Genomic DNA, 20,914 nt, shown 5'->3' on the forward strand with positions numbered 1-20,914 from the left:
CCCATGAAGGATTTCACAAGGTTTACAAAATGATGAAAATCAAACCCTTCTCTCTGAAAAAAAGTAAGGATTCATAGCAATAGTCCCATAGATGCCAGTCACTTAGGGACTGGGTTAGAAAGCAATAGTGCCTATATCAACTCTGCCACTGACTACTGAGTGACTACAGGTTGGTCATTTCACCTCCCTGTGACCTCATGTAACTTCTCATCTTATGTTACTCATCTTTGGACTAATTTGTTGGGGGGGGTGTTTGCAAAATACCCTTAGCACATGGAGCTTTAATCTCAGGTGGACCTATTAAATACCTGTACTAAGAGCAAGGTTGTTACAGAATGAAAAGACTTGAATAGAATTTACCCTGTATTTAGAGAAGCAGTATTTATTTTTCTAGTTCTCCATGATATAAGCTCTGATACGGAATTTCCTTTTCCACTGCTTGCCAAAGTGACCAGATGATCAGACCTTGTTTGCACATCTCCAGTGGAGGACAGTCCTGCAAACTGACCCTTCCAAATACATGCTCTTTCTTTCAGCTGAAAAGGAAGCACTGGCAATGCTGTTAATTGTAACACCTGTCACCTGCAAATCTCCCATTCAAGCTTAAGAGTAATCTATCTTGGCATTACGGAGGACATTATTACAAAACCAAATGGTGTGACTGCATCTTCTGTTTCATAGCTAGCTGAAAACACTTTCAACTTCTGCTTCACAGGAGACAACTAAGTAGCATTAAAAGAAAAAATCAGCATAGATTATGCAGATGCGCACTTGTAAGGAAAAAACATGTGAATTTCTTACATGACAACCAAAGCACAAGTTCCCAAATGAAAATGTTTTGTAGTTTCTCCATCTGAGGATACAAGACTGCAGACAGGCATACCTCGCTCCTCTCCTGAACATGAAACATAAGCATAAAGCACTTCCACATAGCATCTACTTTAGTGCTGGCACACTCACAACTACATGACTGAAACTGGATGCTTCAGCACAGAGCTGCTAACAAACATTTTGTGATATCCCCTGTAGTACAAATACATTAGGAGTCCAGGCAGAAGGGAGACTAACCAAGATCTTTGACCAGTTTCTCTAATGAACAGAGAAACATGCACATGATCAAGCCCTCACTGTAAAAAGAAGATAATACAAACATGTGACTGTGGCTCTCCTGGCAATTTTAACTGACATTTATAGATTAAACTCTCTACTACCACCCAGCAAACCATACTTCATAACACACCACCACTACACCACAGCGTTTAAGAGCTTATCGTTGCTCTTTTGCAATTCAACCCTTGGCTCAAGTGATGACTTCAGAAATTGCTGCTGAAGTACAAAGACAGAAAATTTTTCTCTGTACATGAGCACTCGGGACTGATTACGTTTTCCATCCCCCCCTCACAGATTTCCAAAGGTTATGCCAGTCCTTTTACAGCCTTGATTTGGAGCAACCATCTACATGGCATGCTGAGTGGAGAGGTGTGTGCATATTGCTATCTTTTTCATCCATCTTCCACAGTTCAGTTCCAGTAAAAACAGTGCCTTTAATGTCAACATTTACCATTTTGTTTTTAGAAGGACTGTCAATCCTTCTCTTCCTCACTTTATGGGCTAGTACTTTTATACTGTTTACATCAACATGTGATTTCAGTGGGATGATTTCACCTTGCTATTTTTGCTTTGTTAGTTAGAAAACGTAAAATAATGCATAAGTGCCAAGTGTTAAAAAGTAGCTGCCAAATAGATCACCCTAAATAAGATGCAAAGCAAATTTTACTAGAGCCTGATCTTGTGATGGTAGGTTCATATACCCTACTCTGCATTTTGATGGCTTACTTCAAGTGTTTCAGCATTTTTTACTTCTCTCTTTTTAAAAATGTTCTCTGGAATATCAAACACCATGCCTGTAAAACAGAGTGGCATTAATGCATTCCAGTTTCACGGTCCAGACAGACTATATTGGACATTCTTCCCTCCATTACATTAGGTGAAAAACTAAAACAGGATGACTTCCTTTGAAAGCAGACCTGCTTAATTTTACTTTATCTTCAATCTTGGGACAGATTTACTGTAGCTAAGAAAGTTGCCTTTTAAAGAAAATTAATTCTCAAGCTGACAGCTGACAACTAGGAGATTGTTAACTACAAGTGATGTTTTTGATATCCCTGGCCTAGTCTGCAGAACACAGGTGCACATAATTTTGGATTTTGCAATGAAGTTGGCTAGTTACCGTAGTTGATCTTATCCATGAACAGTTTATTCAGACGCAACTACCGTGTCCCTCCTAATATACACAGTGCACTTCTGAATAGGCCCCAAGAATTCCAGCATCCTCTCTTCAACAGGCAGAAGCAGTATTGACATCACCCAGTATCATAGTATAAAGACCCAAGCTATCCTAATAACATCAGGTAAAACATCTTCAGACATCCGCATAACACTAGAAGCAAATTGACACAATGCAACCACAGAAGTTTATCTATTTAAATTATCTATTTAATTTTAATTCTACTATGTTTGTATCAAAATCTCAAAGGGCAAAAATTTATCCAAGCTGCTTTTTAACTGTTTCTAGTTCCATTAGGTAACTGTCTTACATGCAGGCCGGGTCCCCAGCAGGCAAGAAGCAGTCCAGCTACACTGAAGTCAGCAGATTCATACCCATTTTCTTCAGCCAATTTGCATAAAACAAGCAAAAATGGAACCTGAGCAAACTGCAAAAACATGCCCATCTGTTCTACAGGTATCAATAATTCTTCACTCTCCTGACTGTCAGAGTCCTACACCTGGAATCTCCAACTTCTTTCACACGCAGAATGGTGCAGGTTGGAAGGGACCACTGGAGGTCATCTGGTCCAACCTCAACCAGGGTTCCTTGGAGCACACTACTCAGGATTGTGTCCAGATGGCTTTTCGATATCTCCAGGGAAGGAGACTCTACAATGTCTCCAGGCAACTGCTCCAGTGTTCAATTACCTTCACAGTAAAAATGTTCTTCCTCATGTACAGGTGGAACTTCCTGTGTTCCAGTTTCTGCCCATTGCCTCTTGTCCTATTGCTTGGCACCACCAGGAAAAACCTGGCTCCATCCTTTGACACCCTCCTTATATATTGTTGAGATACCTCTCACTCATATCTTCTCCAGGATAAACAGGCCCAGCTCCCTCAGCCTTTCCTCACAAGTGAGATGCTTTAGTCACCTAATCATTTTCACAGCCCTTCTCTGGACTCATTCTAGAAGCTCTACATCTTTCTTAAACTGGGGAGCTCAGAACTGGACACAGCACTTGATAGGTGGCCTCAGTAGGGCTGAGTAGAGAGGCGGGATCACCTCCCTTGACCTGCTAGCAGTACTCTTCCTAATGCATCTCAGGATACCATTGGCCTCCTTGGCCACAAGGGCACACTGCTGGATCATGGACAGCTTGTTGTTTACCAGGACCCTCCAGATCCTTCTCTGCAGAGCTGCTTTCCAGCAGGTCAGTCCTCAGCCTGTACTGGTGCATGGGGTTATTCTTCCCCAGGTGCAGGACTCCACACTTTGCTGAATTTCAAAAGGTTCCACTCTTCCCATCCCTTCAACCTCCAACAAGTCGAGATCGTTCTGAAGAGCTGCACAGCATTCTGGGGCCACTCCTCCCAGCTTTGTGTCATCAGCAAACTTGCTGGAGGCACTCTGTCCCTTCATCCAATTCACTGATGAGTAGATTAAACAATACTGAGGCCAGTATTGATCGCTGGGGGACACCACTAGTGACAGGCCTCCAGTGGACTCCGTACCACTGATTATGACCCTCTGGGATCTGTTGTTCAGCCAGTTCTCAAACCACCTCACTGTCCACACATCCAGTCCACACTTCCTGAGTGTCAAAAACCTTGCTGAAGTCAAGGTAGATGACATCCACTACTCTTCCCTCATCTATCCTGCCTGGTTGTCCAACCGCAGAAGGCAACCTGGTTGGTTAACCATGACTTCCCCATCCATGCTGACTACTTCTGATCACCACCTTTTCTACCTTTCATGCTGATGTTCTTTGCTCCTTCTTTGATACCCACATACCATTTCTACTCCAGAGCTCCCTAATTTATTTGGAGCATGCATAAAAACATGCCTAAATTTACCAAGTGATTGAAAGTGACATTTTAGATTTTACTGACTAACTGCTGCCAAGGAGGGACACACTTATTCATAATAAAGTCAAAGACAAAACACATGGATCTAGTAAGGAGACTAAGTGATTTCAAAATGTCATCTCCCATCCAACAAAAATAGTAGGTAGAGGAGAAAGATTATCTTCAAACAACCCATCAGTCAGGAGGAGACCTGTCTTTCCAGAACATTAGCCAGAAGTTGCATTCATCTTTTGTGGCCCAGGACAAAAGCTGAAGACCTGTTAAAATTTCCACCACTAATTTACAGATAGGTTCACTCTACACAGTGACTTGTGATTTAAGAACAAGCTCTGTACCAGCAGACTTTCCAAATCAACCATTATAAATCTCAAAGGAAGGTTTTAGAACACTCCTACACTGGGGTTTTTTGTAATTAAATGAGTCAAACAAGTTCCTGGAAACGAACCAGTTAACACAGAACTTAAATGTGTTCTAAGTCACAGATATCCAATATACCAAAATAACAATCACTGCATAAATGAGTCTTGGCCAATTGTCATGATTAACAAGTACTCATCCTTCATCCTTGCAAAGTTTAGAGGTATAACTCTTATTTGACATCAGATCTTATGATGCCTCCTGACAAAAGATGTAGATAGGATTGCTTGTCTGTGTATTTTACACACAGCTATACCATCTGGAATATTCTATACAGTCTCATCAGTGAGGCCCCATTTGTCATAGATGCCATAGTTTGATCACTTTAAGCTACTCCTAACTTCTAACCCTTTCTGATGTGTGAGTGAGGGTTTGGAGGGAGTTCAGATAATTTAGCACTGAAGGAATTTCACTGGAAAGCAGGTGAGAAAGCTAGCAAGGGACAAGGGCTAGATAAGGGTTATAGTTCCCAAAGAGCTGGCAAGATTTCATCTTTAAAGGTCCTTAATTTCTTGAGAGCAGAGCATCAAGTTGAATCAAAAAAGTTCTGTTCTCACTATGGAAACCATTCTATTTTCCTTGGCACAAGCACAGTTCAAGTCATTGGCATATGACTTAGGAAGCCTATGGTAATCTGGGGTGCAGAACCATGCCTTGCTGTCTGCAATATACTTTTTCTTTCACTTATTTCAGCTACCTATTGTTTTCCCCCCTTAGAGAGGGAGGCACAAGTTATAAATGCTCATTTCATAAGGGTAAGTTCTTGAGTACAGTATCTATCACAACTTCATGTGACTGAGCTCAATGGCTCATGGGATCCCTTACAGTCCTATAGCAGTTCTCCTGTAGAGCATCTCTGTCATCCAGGAGGAATAAAGGCTGCTCAGGGTAAATGTGGTGCCCTACTACAGCAGAAGATGCTTGAACCCTGTTAGTGATATCTTCCTTTAGCATGGACGTACCACATTTCAGATCTCATGTTTCAAGCAACTGAACAGTGCAAGTTCATATACCAATATCAGCCATAGAGTTGCTTATCTAAGCCACTCTGTTCAATGGATGAAAGTAAAAACAGGACTCTCACTGAACAGCTTCTTACTGTGATACTCAAAAAGGTATCGCTTGCAAGAACAGTCCAACTGCTTCTTGTGCACTGGGAAGAAAGCTTCTGAGTTTCCAGTACTCAGAAAGCAGCCTAATTCAAAGGCCTTTATCTATGCTATGTGAGAAGTTGCCATAAACCAACCCAGCAGCTGTGACCAAAAAAAAAAAAAAATCATACAAGTAAGCTTTTTTCCAATGAGAAACTGTTTATAAGAGAGCAGTATTTGACATCATGTTCATAATTCACCTGATGTCTGTCCATATATTGAAAAGGGATTTGTATTTTAGATCAAGGAATTTCAAAGATACATTTTTATAACAGTAAAAAAGCCTTCATAAACAAAAGCCAGGTTTAAATGTATGCCTATTTATCCTTTCACATGGATTTTAATTAATTTCTTCTGTCACTTCAACCAAGTGCTAAAATCATCTGTGCCATCTGCCCTGTGAGTCAATTGTGCTCTCAGATGGACTCTACTTGATTTTTCACTTCACTACAGAAACAAACCATTTGTGTGATGAGACACCAATATTCCTTTAAAAAGTTTCAACTTCATCTTTAGATTATGCTGAAGAGCTGAACTGAGGGACAGTATTTGCAGTTTTAAGTAGATGTACAACAGCAAACAGGCAAAAAAAAAAGCCATGTAAAGCCTTGCACGCAGTCTTAATTAGCTCAGCACAGAAAGGCTGTGTATGTCCAAAAAGGGATTAGACATTTGGTGTGCATCACACATTCTTCCCCACTCCATATTCCTATCAGTCAAAGGTATCCTGGTTCCTCACCACCATAGGTAGCAAGAAAGAAGTCTGCTTTCAGGATTTGATTTTGTACTTCCACGCAGTCAGTTGCTTCTGTCTGCAGATAAATATTTCAGCCCTTTTTCAGTGATGTCCATGTCTCCTTTGCCTTCTTTAATTGATAATTCAGCTAGCTCTTACTCTGCTGCCTAAATTCAGACTCGGATACCCATCCTCACACGAATGCACAGTTTCAAATCAGATTACTCACAGAGCATGGTACCAAACTCAAGGGTCTAAGAATTCAGTTTCTTACAAGATAGGTTTCCCAGTCCTCCTCTCAGAGGCATTTGAAATCCACCTACCTTTGCACCGGCCACGATGTGTCACACTCAGACTTGACTCACGGCATTTGGCTCTCTGGTAGTCGCACATGGACTCGTATGTTCTGCCATCAGAGGCACACAGGGGTTTGGACTGGGACCTGGAGCAATGCAGGTTACACTGAGGGTCTCTGTCACGGTCACTTATTAAAAACTGAAGTGAAAAAAGGAGGGAGAAAAAAAAAATAGTGGTTTGGTTTGGTTTCTCAGAACAGAGCATGGTCTATTTTTTTTTGGATGACAATAACAATATGGTCTATAATGCATTTTAAGCTGCCTACCAAAGCTGACTTTGCCTGAAGGGAACTTTAAATGAAACACGTACATCTTTTAAAAAAATTAAGGGTCTTTGCCATTCCATTCTCTTTAATAAAATTGAAACATTACTCACTCTGCCTCACCTCTAAAAACATAAGATGTGCAAAGCCAAACACAACCCACACGGGAAGGGCAATACTGAGTCATAACAGCCCAACTTGCCCAGTGCCCTGCCACAAACAGTATCTGGTATTAGATAATTTTAGTCTGAGACACAAGAAAATTATCATCAAGGACAGAGGAACCCAAACAACCTATCAAGATTGGCCTCAGTAGTTGAAACACACATGTGGCCAGATATTTGGTTTTTAAAGCATTGCTTATATCATCTGTGGATATCACATACAAGGGCATACCTGCACATTCCCAAAGCCACCTTTTGCTCCTTCCTGATGACATCCAGCACAGCTGACAGCTGCATTCCATGCATCCCACAATTTAATTGCACGCTACATGAAAACCTATGTCCTTTCAGAAATTTAAATTTGTTATTTTTTTGAATACTACTTCTTCCTGAAAATTCTATTAGGATGCATCCCATTTTGTATAAACGTGGCACTCCTTGTCAGTCTCCTAATTTGAACAATCCCAACCTCCCAGTTTCTCATCCAGACCACTTCCTCCCTATCATGATCACTATTGTCTTCATTCTCTGAAGACAGCTTGGCTTCTGCCTTATTTTTGGAAATAGGGTAACCCACAATGCACACGAATGGGTCCCCCTCTTCTGTCTGCTTGTTTCCTGCAAATCCCAACATCTCATCTGCTGTACCCTCAGCTCTACTCTGAGTTGCCTATAGGGACACCCCTGTCTCTTTCCCAAGTGTTTATTGTCTTCCTGACTATCCCAACTGACAGCCTTCTTTCCATAAACACCAGCACAAAGTTTTGGCAAGACATGATAGTAGCAGCCGGTCCTGGGTTACACAAAAATTCTGGTATCCATCTTTCCTTTTCTTTTTTCTCCAAATATGCCTTTTTGGCTTTTTGGTGTTTTGCCATCTTTAAAGAGACTGAACTGCTGTGATTAATGACTCAAACATTCAACCACCTGCAGTGACCACCCAGGTGCTGTCAGAGACTGGACTATTGGTGCTCATGGCACAATCAGCAGTGACTTCCACTCTGACAACCACCATTTCAACTGACAAACATCAAAATTGCAACAACCAAGTCTCGTTGCTGGATGCAACGAGTGTCTTTCAGGTCCTTCCAGTCGCCTGGGGGGTCCGCAGCCCTTCTCTGACTGCCTGTACCAGCACTGTAGCCTCACTCCAGCCCCACCCAAGCATCTGCAGGTACCAACTCCTAGCTATCTGCCATTTCCTGCTAGCGCTGACTCTCCAACTGTTCCTGCCAGGTTTTCCAGGCTTGAGATAAGCAAACCACATGGAAGGACGGCCATCCTGTCTCTGTCCTGTGGTCAGAAGTGTTTTTTCCAGGTGGGGGAAGCCGGTTGTCATCTCAATTTGGTCTGGTGGGCAGGGCTTGGGAAGTTTCTCCTCATCAGTTGGTTTAGCCCAGTTTTAACAGTATTGTTATTATCATTCTTCTTTGTAAAGAGATATTTGCTCTCTTTTTTTTTTTTTTTCTCTCTCTCTGTTGGAGAAACCAGAGGTATTGAATCCGAGGAAGGAGACTTCTGTCCAAGGTCTCTACCCCTCCAAATTGTCTCAAACTGAGACAGCCCTTTTCACTTCCCATGCTACTTCTCTTAGTGGTTTAACTATTACCCAAACACCTGCTCACAGGAAGATTTCAGGGGACTCTTCAAAAAAGTTACACGAGGATTAAGCAAAGAAAAGGGAAGTTAAACCTGCCTTGCATTTCCCGTTCTCTAGCTTCCATTTCTAAAACCTCTCACAAGCCTGGGGGCACCAGAACTGCTCTCTAACACACTGATATCCCAGTTTGCTGTCAAAGCAGTTATGAGTTCAGCAGCTCAGAGCTGGCTGGCAAGTGGGCATTGACTGACACCCTGCCTGCACGCACAAAGCCACAGCTCCCCAAGTGTGTTGATAGCTGGATGCCTTACAGGGAAGTGTGAGTCATTGCCATAATCACCTTGGCGTTACAGTTTCCTACAAAGCTGTCTACTCAATGCTTGGAGGTTAAAGCTGTTGAAAAAACACTGCCTGAAGTCTAGTTTGGGTTGGTTTTTAACCACTCTGAGAACATGCATCTCAAATTTGGTTGTTGGTTTTTAATATTAAAAAAAAAAAAAAAATTCTTCACCCCCTTTCTCCCCCCCCAATTAAATGAAAAGCAATTGAGAAGTTTCATACTGCTCGATCTTTTGAAGACTGATGCATTATTAAAAACATGACACCTTGGAAAAGTAAACAAGGTTTGCCTTTTTTTTTTTACTTTTGGTGGGACAAACTTTTTTCAAAATCTCATCTGTCAGAGACTCACCAAAATTTGTAACAGCATAGTGTTTTTAAAATGTTTTTGTTCCTTTTCTGCAACACTTTCTATAACCTGGTGTGGCAGTTAGAGCCACATTAGAAATCCAAAATCCAATTTCCAGGCTTTCCTCCACCCCTTCCCACAATTTATCCCAACACCGAAGAGAGAACTTTCAGGCCAGAGGCTTCTATAGGGGAAGGGGGAAGTATATACATTTATTTACACAAATAAATATACTGTACAAACTAAAAGCAACTCTCTCTCTCTCTATATATATATATATATAACTATAACATTTCTATCAGTCCTCTTAAGCCCCTCCCTTTAACTTTAGTCCAGGGAAAAGTCTTTCAAGGCTGAAAGTAACGCAGTCTCTCTCTCGTGGGAGTGTTCAGGGCCCCTGAACACTCCCTACCAACCTTCAGCTGTTTGCTGCAGTCTTTTCCCCTCATGAAGTCCAAGAAGGTAGTTCTGAGTCCTTTCTCCTTGATTCTGTGCCATCTCTCTTGCGTGGTTCTCTCTCTCTCTCAGTCTCATACCTTGGTTCGCTGCTGCTGTAGCTTATCACAGTAGGCGTTGGAATCTTCATTCTTCCAAGTCAGTTTTCAGCTGCCCCTGGTCAAAACCTCAACAGGGCAACTCCCGAGCCCTTTGGCCCGTCTCCAATTCTTGCCTGGGATTCTTCTCCCTGGCAATCAAGCCTCCTCCGGCCCGTCTCTTGGCTCAGCTTCAATACTAAGCCTTGCATCCACTCCCACTTAAACAGTGAGAGGGAAAAACAGCCCCTTTCTGCAGCTTGGCTGCAAAGGTGGGGAGAAGAAGATGGCCTGGCCTCAAGGCCTGCCTCTCTCCTCACTTACCAGTTGTTTTGTGAGTCACGTCCCTCACAAACATACACTCAGTCCAATGCTGTCTCTAACTCTGGCCTAGGCAGAGTTGGGGGGCCCCAGGGCTCCCCTCTCCCCCCGGAGGGGGGAAAGAAGGAGCCCAGTCACCCCCTGGCCTTCTACACCTACACGCAGCAGACACCAACAGAAAATATGCCAACAGCTTCCGGTGGCTGTGTATATATGATTTTGAGCAGAAGCGAACAAGACGAGTGGTGACTGGCCCTCCAGGGAACACTGCCCTGGCACCCAATCACCTCTGAGCCCCCGACTCTCAGGGGGGGCAATCTCAAACCATGACACCTGGCAACACCTGTTCCAAATGGGAAACTGGAAAATTTAACCCTTTAAAAAGGCAATTTTATATGGTTTATAGAGACCTGGACTAGACTATAAAAAACACTGTAAAGCTGGACCAGATTTTTTTCTTTTCAAGGGCTGGATTATCACAAGTTAGCTTGGAATTGCTCTGGCTACAGTAATGTCTTTCTGTAGCCCCCAAAATGCAACGATCACCAGTGACTGTAAACATACAGCAAAGAGCAGCAGATTGAAGATGCTGAAGCTTCTTCCCAGCATGTGATGTCAGGGATCCTGAAAGACTCAAGGCTTTTCAGTTGCCTGTATGAATAAACAGACTTAAGAGCAGAGCTGCCTGGTAGGATAGTATGGTGCACATGCAACAATTAAATATTCAATTTAACACAGAAGCCATTCTGGTTTAGAAGGAACACCCACATCTTCCAAGCTGAGGGCTTGAGCTACTGGCATGAAACTTTTCACAAATTCCTTGTGTCAGAAGCTGATTTCCACAGATCAGAGTTATCCAGAGGTGCAATGAAAAAGCTAGAACACTGGTTCTCAGCATCAAACCGTATTATCAACTTATTGAAAGTCATCTTGTATCACGAAAACTCACTTAAGCCTTCCATAGCCTGTACAAAAGCACTTAGTATAGAGGGACCTTGGGCACCAGGAACACCCCTTCTTCCAGAAAGGGCATCTCTGAAGAACTGAGGGTTATTCTCAGGGCTGACAAACAAGTTAAACCTAAGGCTGTGGAAGAGCTTTCCTCAGGTGCCTCCCTGCAAATAGAGAAACTACTCGACATTGATTAATTATGAGGGCCTGAGGAAACATGTAGAGCACCCCAATGCAGGCCATTAAGTTCTTGCCTGCCCAATTCAGCCAAGAATCATGTTATTACAAAAAAAAAAAAATCAAAGCCTTTTTAGCATTTGTAATTTGGATTACAGTAGGGAGCCCACACAGCATGTTAGGTGCTTTCCAGACACTGAAGATGCCACACCTGCCTTGCCAAAAAAGTTTATGGTTTACGTAGTTGCACAAGATGGTGCTTGTTTTGTTCAGGGAAATTGTAACTGTATAAGTCTGCATTAATTTCAAGACCAATCCAGGATCACACCTGCCTGATCAGGGTTCTTCTCATGCAAGCAAACAGCCCTGCCAGAAAGGTCAGCAATATCTCCAGGAGATCTGAAGGGCTTCAAAAACTCCTCCTTACAGTAGGACACCTGCTTCACTGTAGCTCACAGCCCATGTCTTTGCTCAGCAGCACTGCCACCTTTCAGACGGTAAAATGGTGTTTCTTTGTCCCATTTCTAGCTGGTAAGAGTTGATGCTACAGAAGTGATGATCAATACAGATTATCCAGAGACATTTAATATATTAGCTATTTTGAGCGTACATCCCCTCCCGCCCAGCACAGAAAGTCTTCCTTCTAGCATTTTGCCTGTTTGAGAGCATGACACCTGCCCTCCCTCATAGGCAACCTCAGCTACCTGAAGAAAAACCTGGGATGAATGTCAAAATGTATCTGCCATGGGGAGACCACTTGGATCTATAATTTCAACAGCTAGGACTCCAATCTTTACATTACTTCTCCCCAGTTCTTTATTCCTACTTCAAGCAAGCAGGCATTGCTTTTCAAAGAACACAGCCCTGCTCCAGAAAAGCACCTTGGTCACTGCAGGAGGTACTGCTGAGCCAGGCTGACGGCTGTGAGCAATTGTACACAAGCTACCCTAATGCCTGGCTACCCACTCTCCCCAGACGAAGCCAAGGCAGTAACATGAGTCTCTGGTCCCTTCAGAGGAAGACTGGCAAGGTATGTATTCTGCCTTTAACACTAGATGTCCTATGGTGACCCTTGAAGCTCAAATCAGAGCTTGATGTCCTAACAGTTTCAGGACATACACACAGACAGGCTTTGCAAATAACAGAATCACCACTCACAGAGCAGTGCTTGGTGCTCTACAAAACAGATACACAACACGAGCAGCCATGGGGCTCAGAGAAAAAAGTAACTCTGCAAATATGTGCAGCACCAGTAGGTTTCCAAGTTTCATCTAGAAAGAAGAACCAAACAAACAAGCCACCACCACAAAAAAACAACCCACAAACACAAAACCCCACAAAACCTAGAAGGATTGATCTATTTTAAAAATAGGAGAAAGTTAAAACAGATTGCAAATGGGGTCCCCTGAAAGTAGACTCAATACTAAAATAAAGCATAAGTAACACTAGTATTAAGCAACAGTATTTGTATTCTTGTAGCATTTGTTTACACTAAGGGAATCTGCACAGTTCCTATACCAGTCAGTTTGAGTCCCTGCCCTAAAAAGCTTCCAGTTCAATGCAGCTCTCAGAGCATCTTTTTAATGTCAAGTGTTCCATCTGTATAAGGACACAAACCTCCTCCTTTAGCAAATACATTTACACAGGTGCTTGCAGTAACCACTTTCTAAACTGCTTTCTGCTTCTTCAAACTTGAAAAGAAAACGGAAAGATAAGAGGTCAGAATGAAGTTAACTTTGCCAACAAAGCATATCTGTTCTTTTTCTCCACACCTCAACACCACTGCTGACAAACAACAAACACTGATTAAAGGGTTTTTAATGCCTGTGAAGGAAAGCAGACTCCCTGCAGCTGCACAGCAGCTGGGAACACTTGGGTTATTTAGCAGAGAAAGGTCTGACCCCACAAGTGAAAATGAGCTTGGTGGTCACTCATTCTGTTCACCATCTGGGTACATTATAAGCACAAACAGAACAGCACAGCCCTTTGTGACGGAGGGAACGAGAAAGGGCCAAGGCATTGTAGTACCACAGTAACATGCTTTAGCATGGCTTCAGGGAAAAGAGGGAGGAAGGGACACAAATGACATGAACGTGAGAAAGTGGAAGTCTATTGAGAAACAAATCTAGAAGAAAAGAGTTCACTACAGATCAAAACAGAAGTGCCTCTGCTATTTAGCAGCTTTGCTTCTGATTAGTACTGAAGAGTGCTGCTGCCTAACAAAACTGAAATGGAGAAAAAAGCACATGTTTTACTCCTGTTTTGGCAGACTTCAAGTTTTCAGACCCTTAGAATACATTTTGGGAAAGAGTGATTGATCTAGGTATAATCATATGGCACAGATCACCCACTCTGACTAAGCACTCAGAATGGCCTGACTTAAGTACAAATGAGCAAGTCCCTTCCAGGGAGAATTCCCCAAGAATACCATACCACTTTATACATTAACAGAAAGTATAAACTTCTGGGCATTCTTTTGCTGTTGGAAAGAAGCATTTCACATTTTTATGCCTTAATTTCAGGCTCCAAACTGGTGCAACCAGCCATTCTGGAGGCAGAGCTGGAACCAAGTCCCAGTTTTAATCATGGCTAGATTCTCAGCCTCATGGCGGGTTGCCCACAGGGCACAAGGACTTCAACTTTGACCACTGGTTTTGGACTTCAGCCAAGTTTCCTGCCACAGAACCATAAGTCTAGCATGCCTCACAGGGTCAAAGATCCTGATCTGAGCTAGAGACCCAAAACACCTGGCTTCTAGGAACACAAAGAAGACACTTCGAAATCCTTAAAAACTCTGTCAGAGAAAGGACTGTCAGGGCTTGCAGTCTCACATGTGCAGAAAAATATCAACCAGCCAGAGTCACCACAACTTGAACATCTGACCAGGCTGTCCAGCCTCTGTCCTGAAAGTGCCCACACAGCCTCAGAACCTATCAAGTGAAAAAAGGCTTTTGAAGTGAGCTTCCTGGGAAGACTGTCATGTGTTTTGGGGAAGGGGGAAGAAGAGATTGATCTATTTAATATACCCTTTTTTCGAAATGCTCACAAGTTTGTACTTCACTGGCATCTGGATTACTTTGTCTTAAAATCACGTTCTTCAACCAAAGCTTCTCAAAGTCCTGCATCTTAACAAGTTCCAGTCCTTGTGTGGGTTTTTCTAGCATCCTACAGTTTTATACTGAGACTTAAGGCATTCCCAAAAGATTTTAGATGGGCACAGCACTTTCCCCAGGCAGAAGGTACTTACAAGAATGGTATTATAATACTCTTATTCCTTCATTCATCCCTCCTGCAAAGTGAGGAGTCTAGCCTAAGTTAAAGCACCACTTATGTTTCAACCTCAAGCTCGCAGCTGTGCAAGTAAGAATGGTTTTGAAGTACACAGCCTGTGCTTGAGGATGGTGAAGGCTGGGCAAACATATGGGATCACATTGCAGAGCCAGCAAACTCTAGATTCATTTGCATTAGTTGAATTCAAGACAGTTTTTGCTCTTACAGGCTAGAAACCTCTTTTTTCTACCATGATTCTCCCTTCCCCCCACACTATCCTCCTTTGATCTTTGTTTTGTGCAAGCCACTTGTATTGGGTTTGACTGAGCTGGAGTTCATTTCCCCATATAGCCCTCACAGTGCTGTGCTTTGCATTGGTAGCTGGAAGGGTGTTGATAACACACTGGTGTTTTGGCTCCTGCTGAGCACAGCACCAACACTGTAACATTCCTTCCTCAATCGAGGGCAAGATCCTGGGAGGGGACACAGGTAAGCCAGCTGACCCAAACTGACCAAAGGGATATTCCAGACCATATGATGTCAGCTCAGATATAAAAGCTAAGGCAAGGAGCAGGAAGGCAGGCATTCCTTGTCTCCAATGGCTGCCTGTTGAGGAACTGTTGCACGTGCTGAAGCCCTGCTTCTTGGGAGTGGCCAACCATCGGTGCTCATGGGAAGTAGAGAACAAACCTTGTTATTTTCTGCTTCGCTTTTGTGCACACAAGTTTCCACTATGCTTTTGCTTTAAATAAACTGCCTTATCCCAACCCACGAGTTGTTTTTCCACCTTACTCTCTCCCCTGTCCAGCTGGGAAGTGGAGTGATAGAGCAGCTGGGTGGGTACCTGGCGTCCACCACACCACTACGATGAAGGATAGCACTTAATTATTGTGCTTCATCTATTAGATGACTTCTAGCTAAGAAATAATGCTTTGGTTTTCTTCACAAACTGACCACCAAACATGATGCAGCAGCTGTGCTCTGCTTCTAGAATATGAGGTACTTGATCTAGAAAAGCTGCCTAACGGAGTATTTGAAGTGCCCGCCAAGGGTTCAGGAGAAACCCTTAGATTTGGACCTCATCCCAGAGCAGTTCTCCGGGCTTTTTGTTGCTATGATTTTGTTTTTCATAGAAAAAAAAAAAAAGAAGGCATTGCAGTCAGGGAGTGAACTTTTAAAATTTTATCTTTTTGCTTTTGAGGTGCAAGTTTATGCAAGTGATTAACTACAGTTGGCTTGTGGAAAAGAAAATGCCAGAGACATCAAGGGAAAAAAGTTAATTTCAGATTTTAAAATAATCCCTTTTCCACACAATTTTTATCCACATGCCTGTACCACCTTTACAAAAATGTAACTTCAATTTTGTAAATCTCAAGTTTAAGCATTTTGTAAGTTGTACCACAGATCAGTATACCAATCATCTGAACAGAGGAGGAAACCAAAACTCAAACACAAAACGGAATTTTCATCTTAAGTCTCACATTTCTAACACACAGCTTCTAAACCTTTCTAGTAATTTTGGTGGTATTAATGTAAATACTGATTTAATTCCTTTGAAATAATTAATTCAGTTTCTGTCAAAGCTCACTCTCCTACTCAGATTGTTCATGCAGCAAGGTGACATGTAAGCCTAGAACAAACTTGAGATTAAATTTAATTTGTCAAACACATTGACAAGACAAAGCATGTTTAACTTGGACTATTTATTCTCTTTACCTTTGCTACTATACATGTTGAACCAGAAAGAAAATCCAATTGTTAGAGCAAAGAGGCAATGAACTTCTCCCCAAGAAAAATTCCATTGATATATGTAGTAGGTTGACCTTGGCTGGACATGAAGTGCCCACCCAGCCTCTCTATCACTCCCCTTTCCCACCAGAAAAGAGGAGAAAGAATAAGATGGAAAACTACTTGTGGGTTGAGATAAAGCAGTTTACTAAAGCAAAAAGCAAAAGCTTGCACACGCAAAAGTGAAGCAGAAAATAACAAGGTTTGTTCTCTACTTCCCATCAGCAGCGATGGTCAGCCACTCCCAAGAAGCAGGGCTTCAGCACGTGCAACAGTTCCTCAACAGGCAGCCATTGGAGACAAGGAATGCCTGCCTTCCTGCTCCTTGCCTTAGCTTTTATATCTGAGCTGACATCATATGGTCTGGAATATCCCTTTGGTCAGTTTGGGTCAGCTGGCTTACCTGTGTCCCCTCCCAGGATCTTGCCCTCGATTGAGGAAGGAATGTTACAGTGTTGGTGCTGTGCTCAGCAGGAGCCAAAACACCAGTGTGTTATCAACACCCTTCCAGCTACCAATGCAAAGCGCAGCACTGTGAGGGCTATATGGGGAAATGAACTCCAGCTCAGCCAGACCCAATGCAATATAAAATGTGGAATCTTGGCTTCAGTCAATTGTATTGTTTAATAACATGATCTGGCTTAAGGAGTCCTGTGTTTATTCTGCATAACTCAAAAAACCAAACTAAAAACATCCTTCTGTGTAATTTATGCCAAGGTAATCTCTGAGTAACCATAACCCCCACTTCAGTTTGTTAAAATAATTGAGGCTGTGGATCTCCCCTGGCAAATGTAGCAGGATTACAACTTTGTGCTGTCATTAGGTGAGAAGTCAGCTATTCCATTGTAATGGGATATGTTTTTCTCAAATGAAGCTCTCAGAAAAGCAGAAGGGTTGAAGTAATACCAGATGTATACTTCAACAAAGGACAGTATCTCAAGCAGGATTTCCAGAAATAGCCATCCCTGTGTTTACACAAGTGTTAGCATACTAAATGCTTTAAACCATTGCATATGAACCCATTGCACACTATTGGCCCCAATTCTCTTGAATCATGGAGGAGGTTGAAGTACAGACTTTCTTACCCTCCACTGTATAAACCACAAAAAGTCATTTCCAGGGTTCATACAGTTCTGTGCACTGATATGGGAAGCCTAGTCACTTACAGAAAGTGGCTATGAAATAACACTTTCTTGACCCTATTTTCCCCTTTGTACTACTTTTAGTAGGACTGGCTATGCAGTCAGCCTAGGAAACCTTCTTCCCCATTTACGAGAGCTTGGAGTACTGCAGACACAATGGGCAAGCTGCAGGGCCATCACTTCTGAGCTCTTGAAGTGTTAGAAGACGGAAGTTTACCTAATTAGATCTGGCTGCATAATTCACAGTAATCATAGAATGGCTTGAGTTGAAAGGGACCTTAAATAACCTCTAGTTCCCACTCCCCTGCCACGGGCAGGGACACCTTACACTAAACCAAGTTGCTCCAAGCCCCACCCAACCTGGTCTTAAACACTTCCAGAATGGGGCATCCACAACTTCTCTGGGCAACCTGTTTCAGTGCTTCACCACCTTCACAGTAAAGAATTTCTTCGTAATATCTAATCTAAACCTATTCTCAGTTTGGATGCATTCCCCCTTGTCCTGTCATGCTCTTCTACATACTCTTCTAAATAGTCTCTCTCCATCTTTCTTGTAGGCTCCCTTCCACCTATATTTAGTTTCCCCTCTGCCTGTATTTAGTTTCTTCCTAATAATTCCACTAGGACCTTTCTACAGCCTGTCTTCAATTTGTCTTAAAATTTCTACTAGTGCAAGTTTGCCAGCATTACAGTAATACTGTTCACTATGCTATAATGAACAGCATAACGCTTCCTTGTTCCAAAGGGCAGAAGAGTCGTGTTATAAGCTTTCACACGAGTCTTTGCTATGTTCTGTGGGGATACACATAAACTGCAAGCATGTGTGATGACAACCGAGTTTTGCTGGAGCATTCTTAAATGAATAATCTGTTTGATGAAGTACAAATTCTGTTGCTTTTCCATCAGTAGCCGGATAGGTATAAAGGGCTTCCTTTTAAATCCAACCCCCCTAGAATTTGTCATCATCATCTGATATCAATTCATTCAGACCTCCTTCTCTTAAGCACCTTCTCATGTTGTCTTTCAAGAACTCAAAGAACTTTGCCCTTTACTTCCACAGCATTATGCTGAAGAGCTGGGCACCTACTTTAAATGGAGTCTCTAAGTCAGCTGACAAGCTCTCCAAACACCCCGAACTGACAAGATAAAACCCACATCTTCTCCCCCCATTGCCCATTCTTTACAATAAGACAAAACTTCCTATACATGCCAGAGACTGCCCACTGCAACAAGTGGGTATCAAGTCTTACCAAAGACAGCTTTGTAAGCCAAACACTGTCTCCTAGGTAAGTACCATTCCCTTTAGCATGCACACAAAGCATGTTATGTAAGCACACACAGCGCAACAGTTACAGCTGAGCTCAAGCCAGATAGCATTTGCCCACTTTCTAGTCTACATCACCACCAGTGTTACTGTAAGCAAAGCAGGTGCATGAAGAAGACTACCATCTCTGGAACTGCTCTATTCTGCTAGGAGAGAATCTCATAAGGAGACATGATGATTGAACATAGTTTACAAACACAGTTTGACTGTACAAAGGCACTTCTTACATCACAAATGTTTTTTCCTTGTAGATCTTCCAGTATGGAGAATACCACCCATTATAAGTCCATAGCTCTGCAAGTTTCAGTCCTCAAATCAATTCCTCTAAAATGCTGACAGAGGCATTGAAACTGAAGCTGGCATCCAGCCTTCATTATGGTTGGTGTTTCTGCGGCCAACAGCAGAACCAAGAAGTAGATGTTAGAAGCAGCTGAACTCATTAGCTCAAAACCCAGCAAGGGCTGGCTGCCTATCGGTAGATGCATACTATATGAATGCGAAGTCAAATTCCATTGTGCAGAAGGGATATTTAAAAAGGAGGTACTGAGAATACTCAACAGTCCTCTTTCCTTAACTATATTTTTACCCCTACATGCTCCAAAGATAATGATTAACCAAAGATAACTCTCAGGAAGATGGCTGCATCAGGAGCTTCTCCTCATTTAATTTGACTTTACATGTTCTATCATCAGCACTTCAGTGTCAAAGTTTCTGAAGCACTATTATTACTTCTGTCTGGGGACACAACTTTCTTGACATGTCTCCTTCTATAGGCCTACTGTGCCATCTCCAGAGAGATGTTCAGAGTTGGGTTCTGGCCCCAGCAGCTATACAGAGTAATAAGGGAGGTTGCTGCTATTACTGTTACTCCTCTGAAGTGTCAGAGACAGTGAAACTGAAGAAAAGACTGGAATTTCACCTTGTTTAAACATATCATGTACTCTCATTGAATACAGAGTAGATCCTGTTTCAAATATCATGAAAGTAGCAGCTGTCTCACATTTATTAGTAACATTATTCTAGTGCTGTTAAAAAGAAAGGGTTTTTTCTAATACCATAGAGGTTGTGTTATCCCTGAACTTCTAGTCTATAGATTAAGAGGCAATAATAAAGACACCTTATCATTAGCAGAAGAATATTGACTTTTCAGTTAATAGCTATGAGGTACCATTTGCTCCCCCCCACAAATCACTTCAGTAGTGATGTCTGCCTACCAATACATGCAGTTATTTGACATGAAGATCACATGCATCTGATCTGCAGACAGGTAGTTTCAGAGACTCAACTTTATACAAGTCAGATGATAACATACATAAACACCATTTAGAAATCTTAACGCTTGCTTTAGCAGACCAGCAGAGACTCTTCTGAATAGCCCTCCATTAGGGTGCTGTTGTCATCATAAGGATCCTAGGCTTGGCTTCATAAGACTCACTGCTTCAAGTACCAAATCCACCTTGGCAGATTGCACAGTGACCCAAACAGACACATTAAATACAAGGCAAGGTTTAAATCCAGAAGCAAATAACCCAGTCCTTCTAACCAAGAAAAATATGCCAGTCAGGAATTTAGACCAAGAAGGAAAGAATCAGGAAAGAATGTACAAAATAGAAGTGAAACTCCTGTCAAAAGCCAGAAAAAATAAACTTTTTATATCAACTCCCTCTTTCTACTTACATTTAAAACAAATGCTTCCCTCCATTTTGTAGGGGTAACCATCCAGAGTTTAGTCCTCTGTTCAAAGTAAGTGTTGGACAATGCTTTCTCAGACTGCCAGGCAATTATAGCCTTCAGGAACAGCACAGGCAGTAGCAGAGAAGCTTTCCCCATCACCAAAGTCTTTCTGGATCACAAATTAAGGAAGCTGCTGCAAACAGAAGGCTCAGAAAAGAAACTTCA

General features: G+C 42.3%; 1 protein-coding gene across 9 annotated transcripts in view; it reads right to left on the bottom strand.

Annotated features, from left to right (window-relative positions):
- The window catches only part of SMOC1 (SPARC related modular calcium binding 1), a 132,970-nt gene that overhangs the window by 81,815 nt on the left and 30,241 nt on the right, over positions 1-20,914 (bottom strand). For all 9 annotated transcript variants that reach the window (XM_027707814.1, XM_027707796.1, XM_027707789.1 and 6 more), the window contains exon 2: positions 6,762-6,933. In XM_027707814.1, coding sequence (XP_027563615.1) covers positions 6,762-6,933 — 172 coding nt within the window. The remainder of the gene's footprint in view (positions 1-6,761; positions 6,934-20,914) is intronic.

This window comes from Neopelma chrysocephalum, unplaced genomic scaffold (assembly GCF_003984885.1).
Source record: "Neopelma chrysocephalum unplaced genomic scaffold, ASM398488v2 Primary Assembly neopelma1_24, whole genome shotgun sequence".
Lineage (NCBI taxonomy): Eukaryota > Metazoa > Chordata > Aves > Passeriformes > Pipridae > Neopelma > Neopelma chrysocephalum.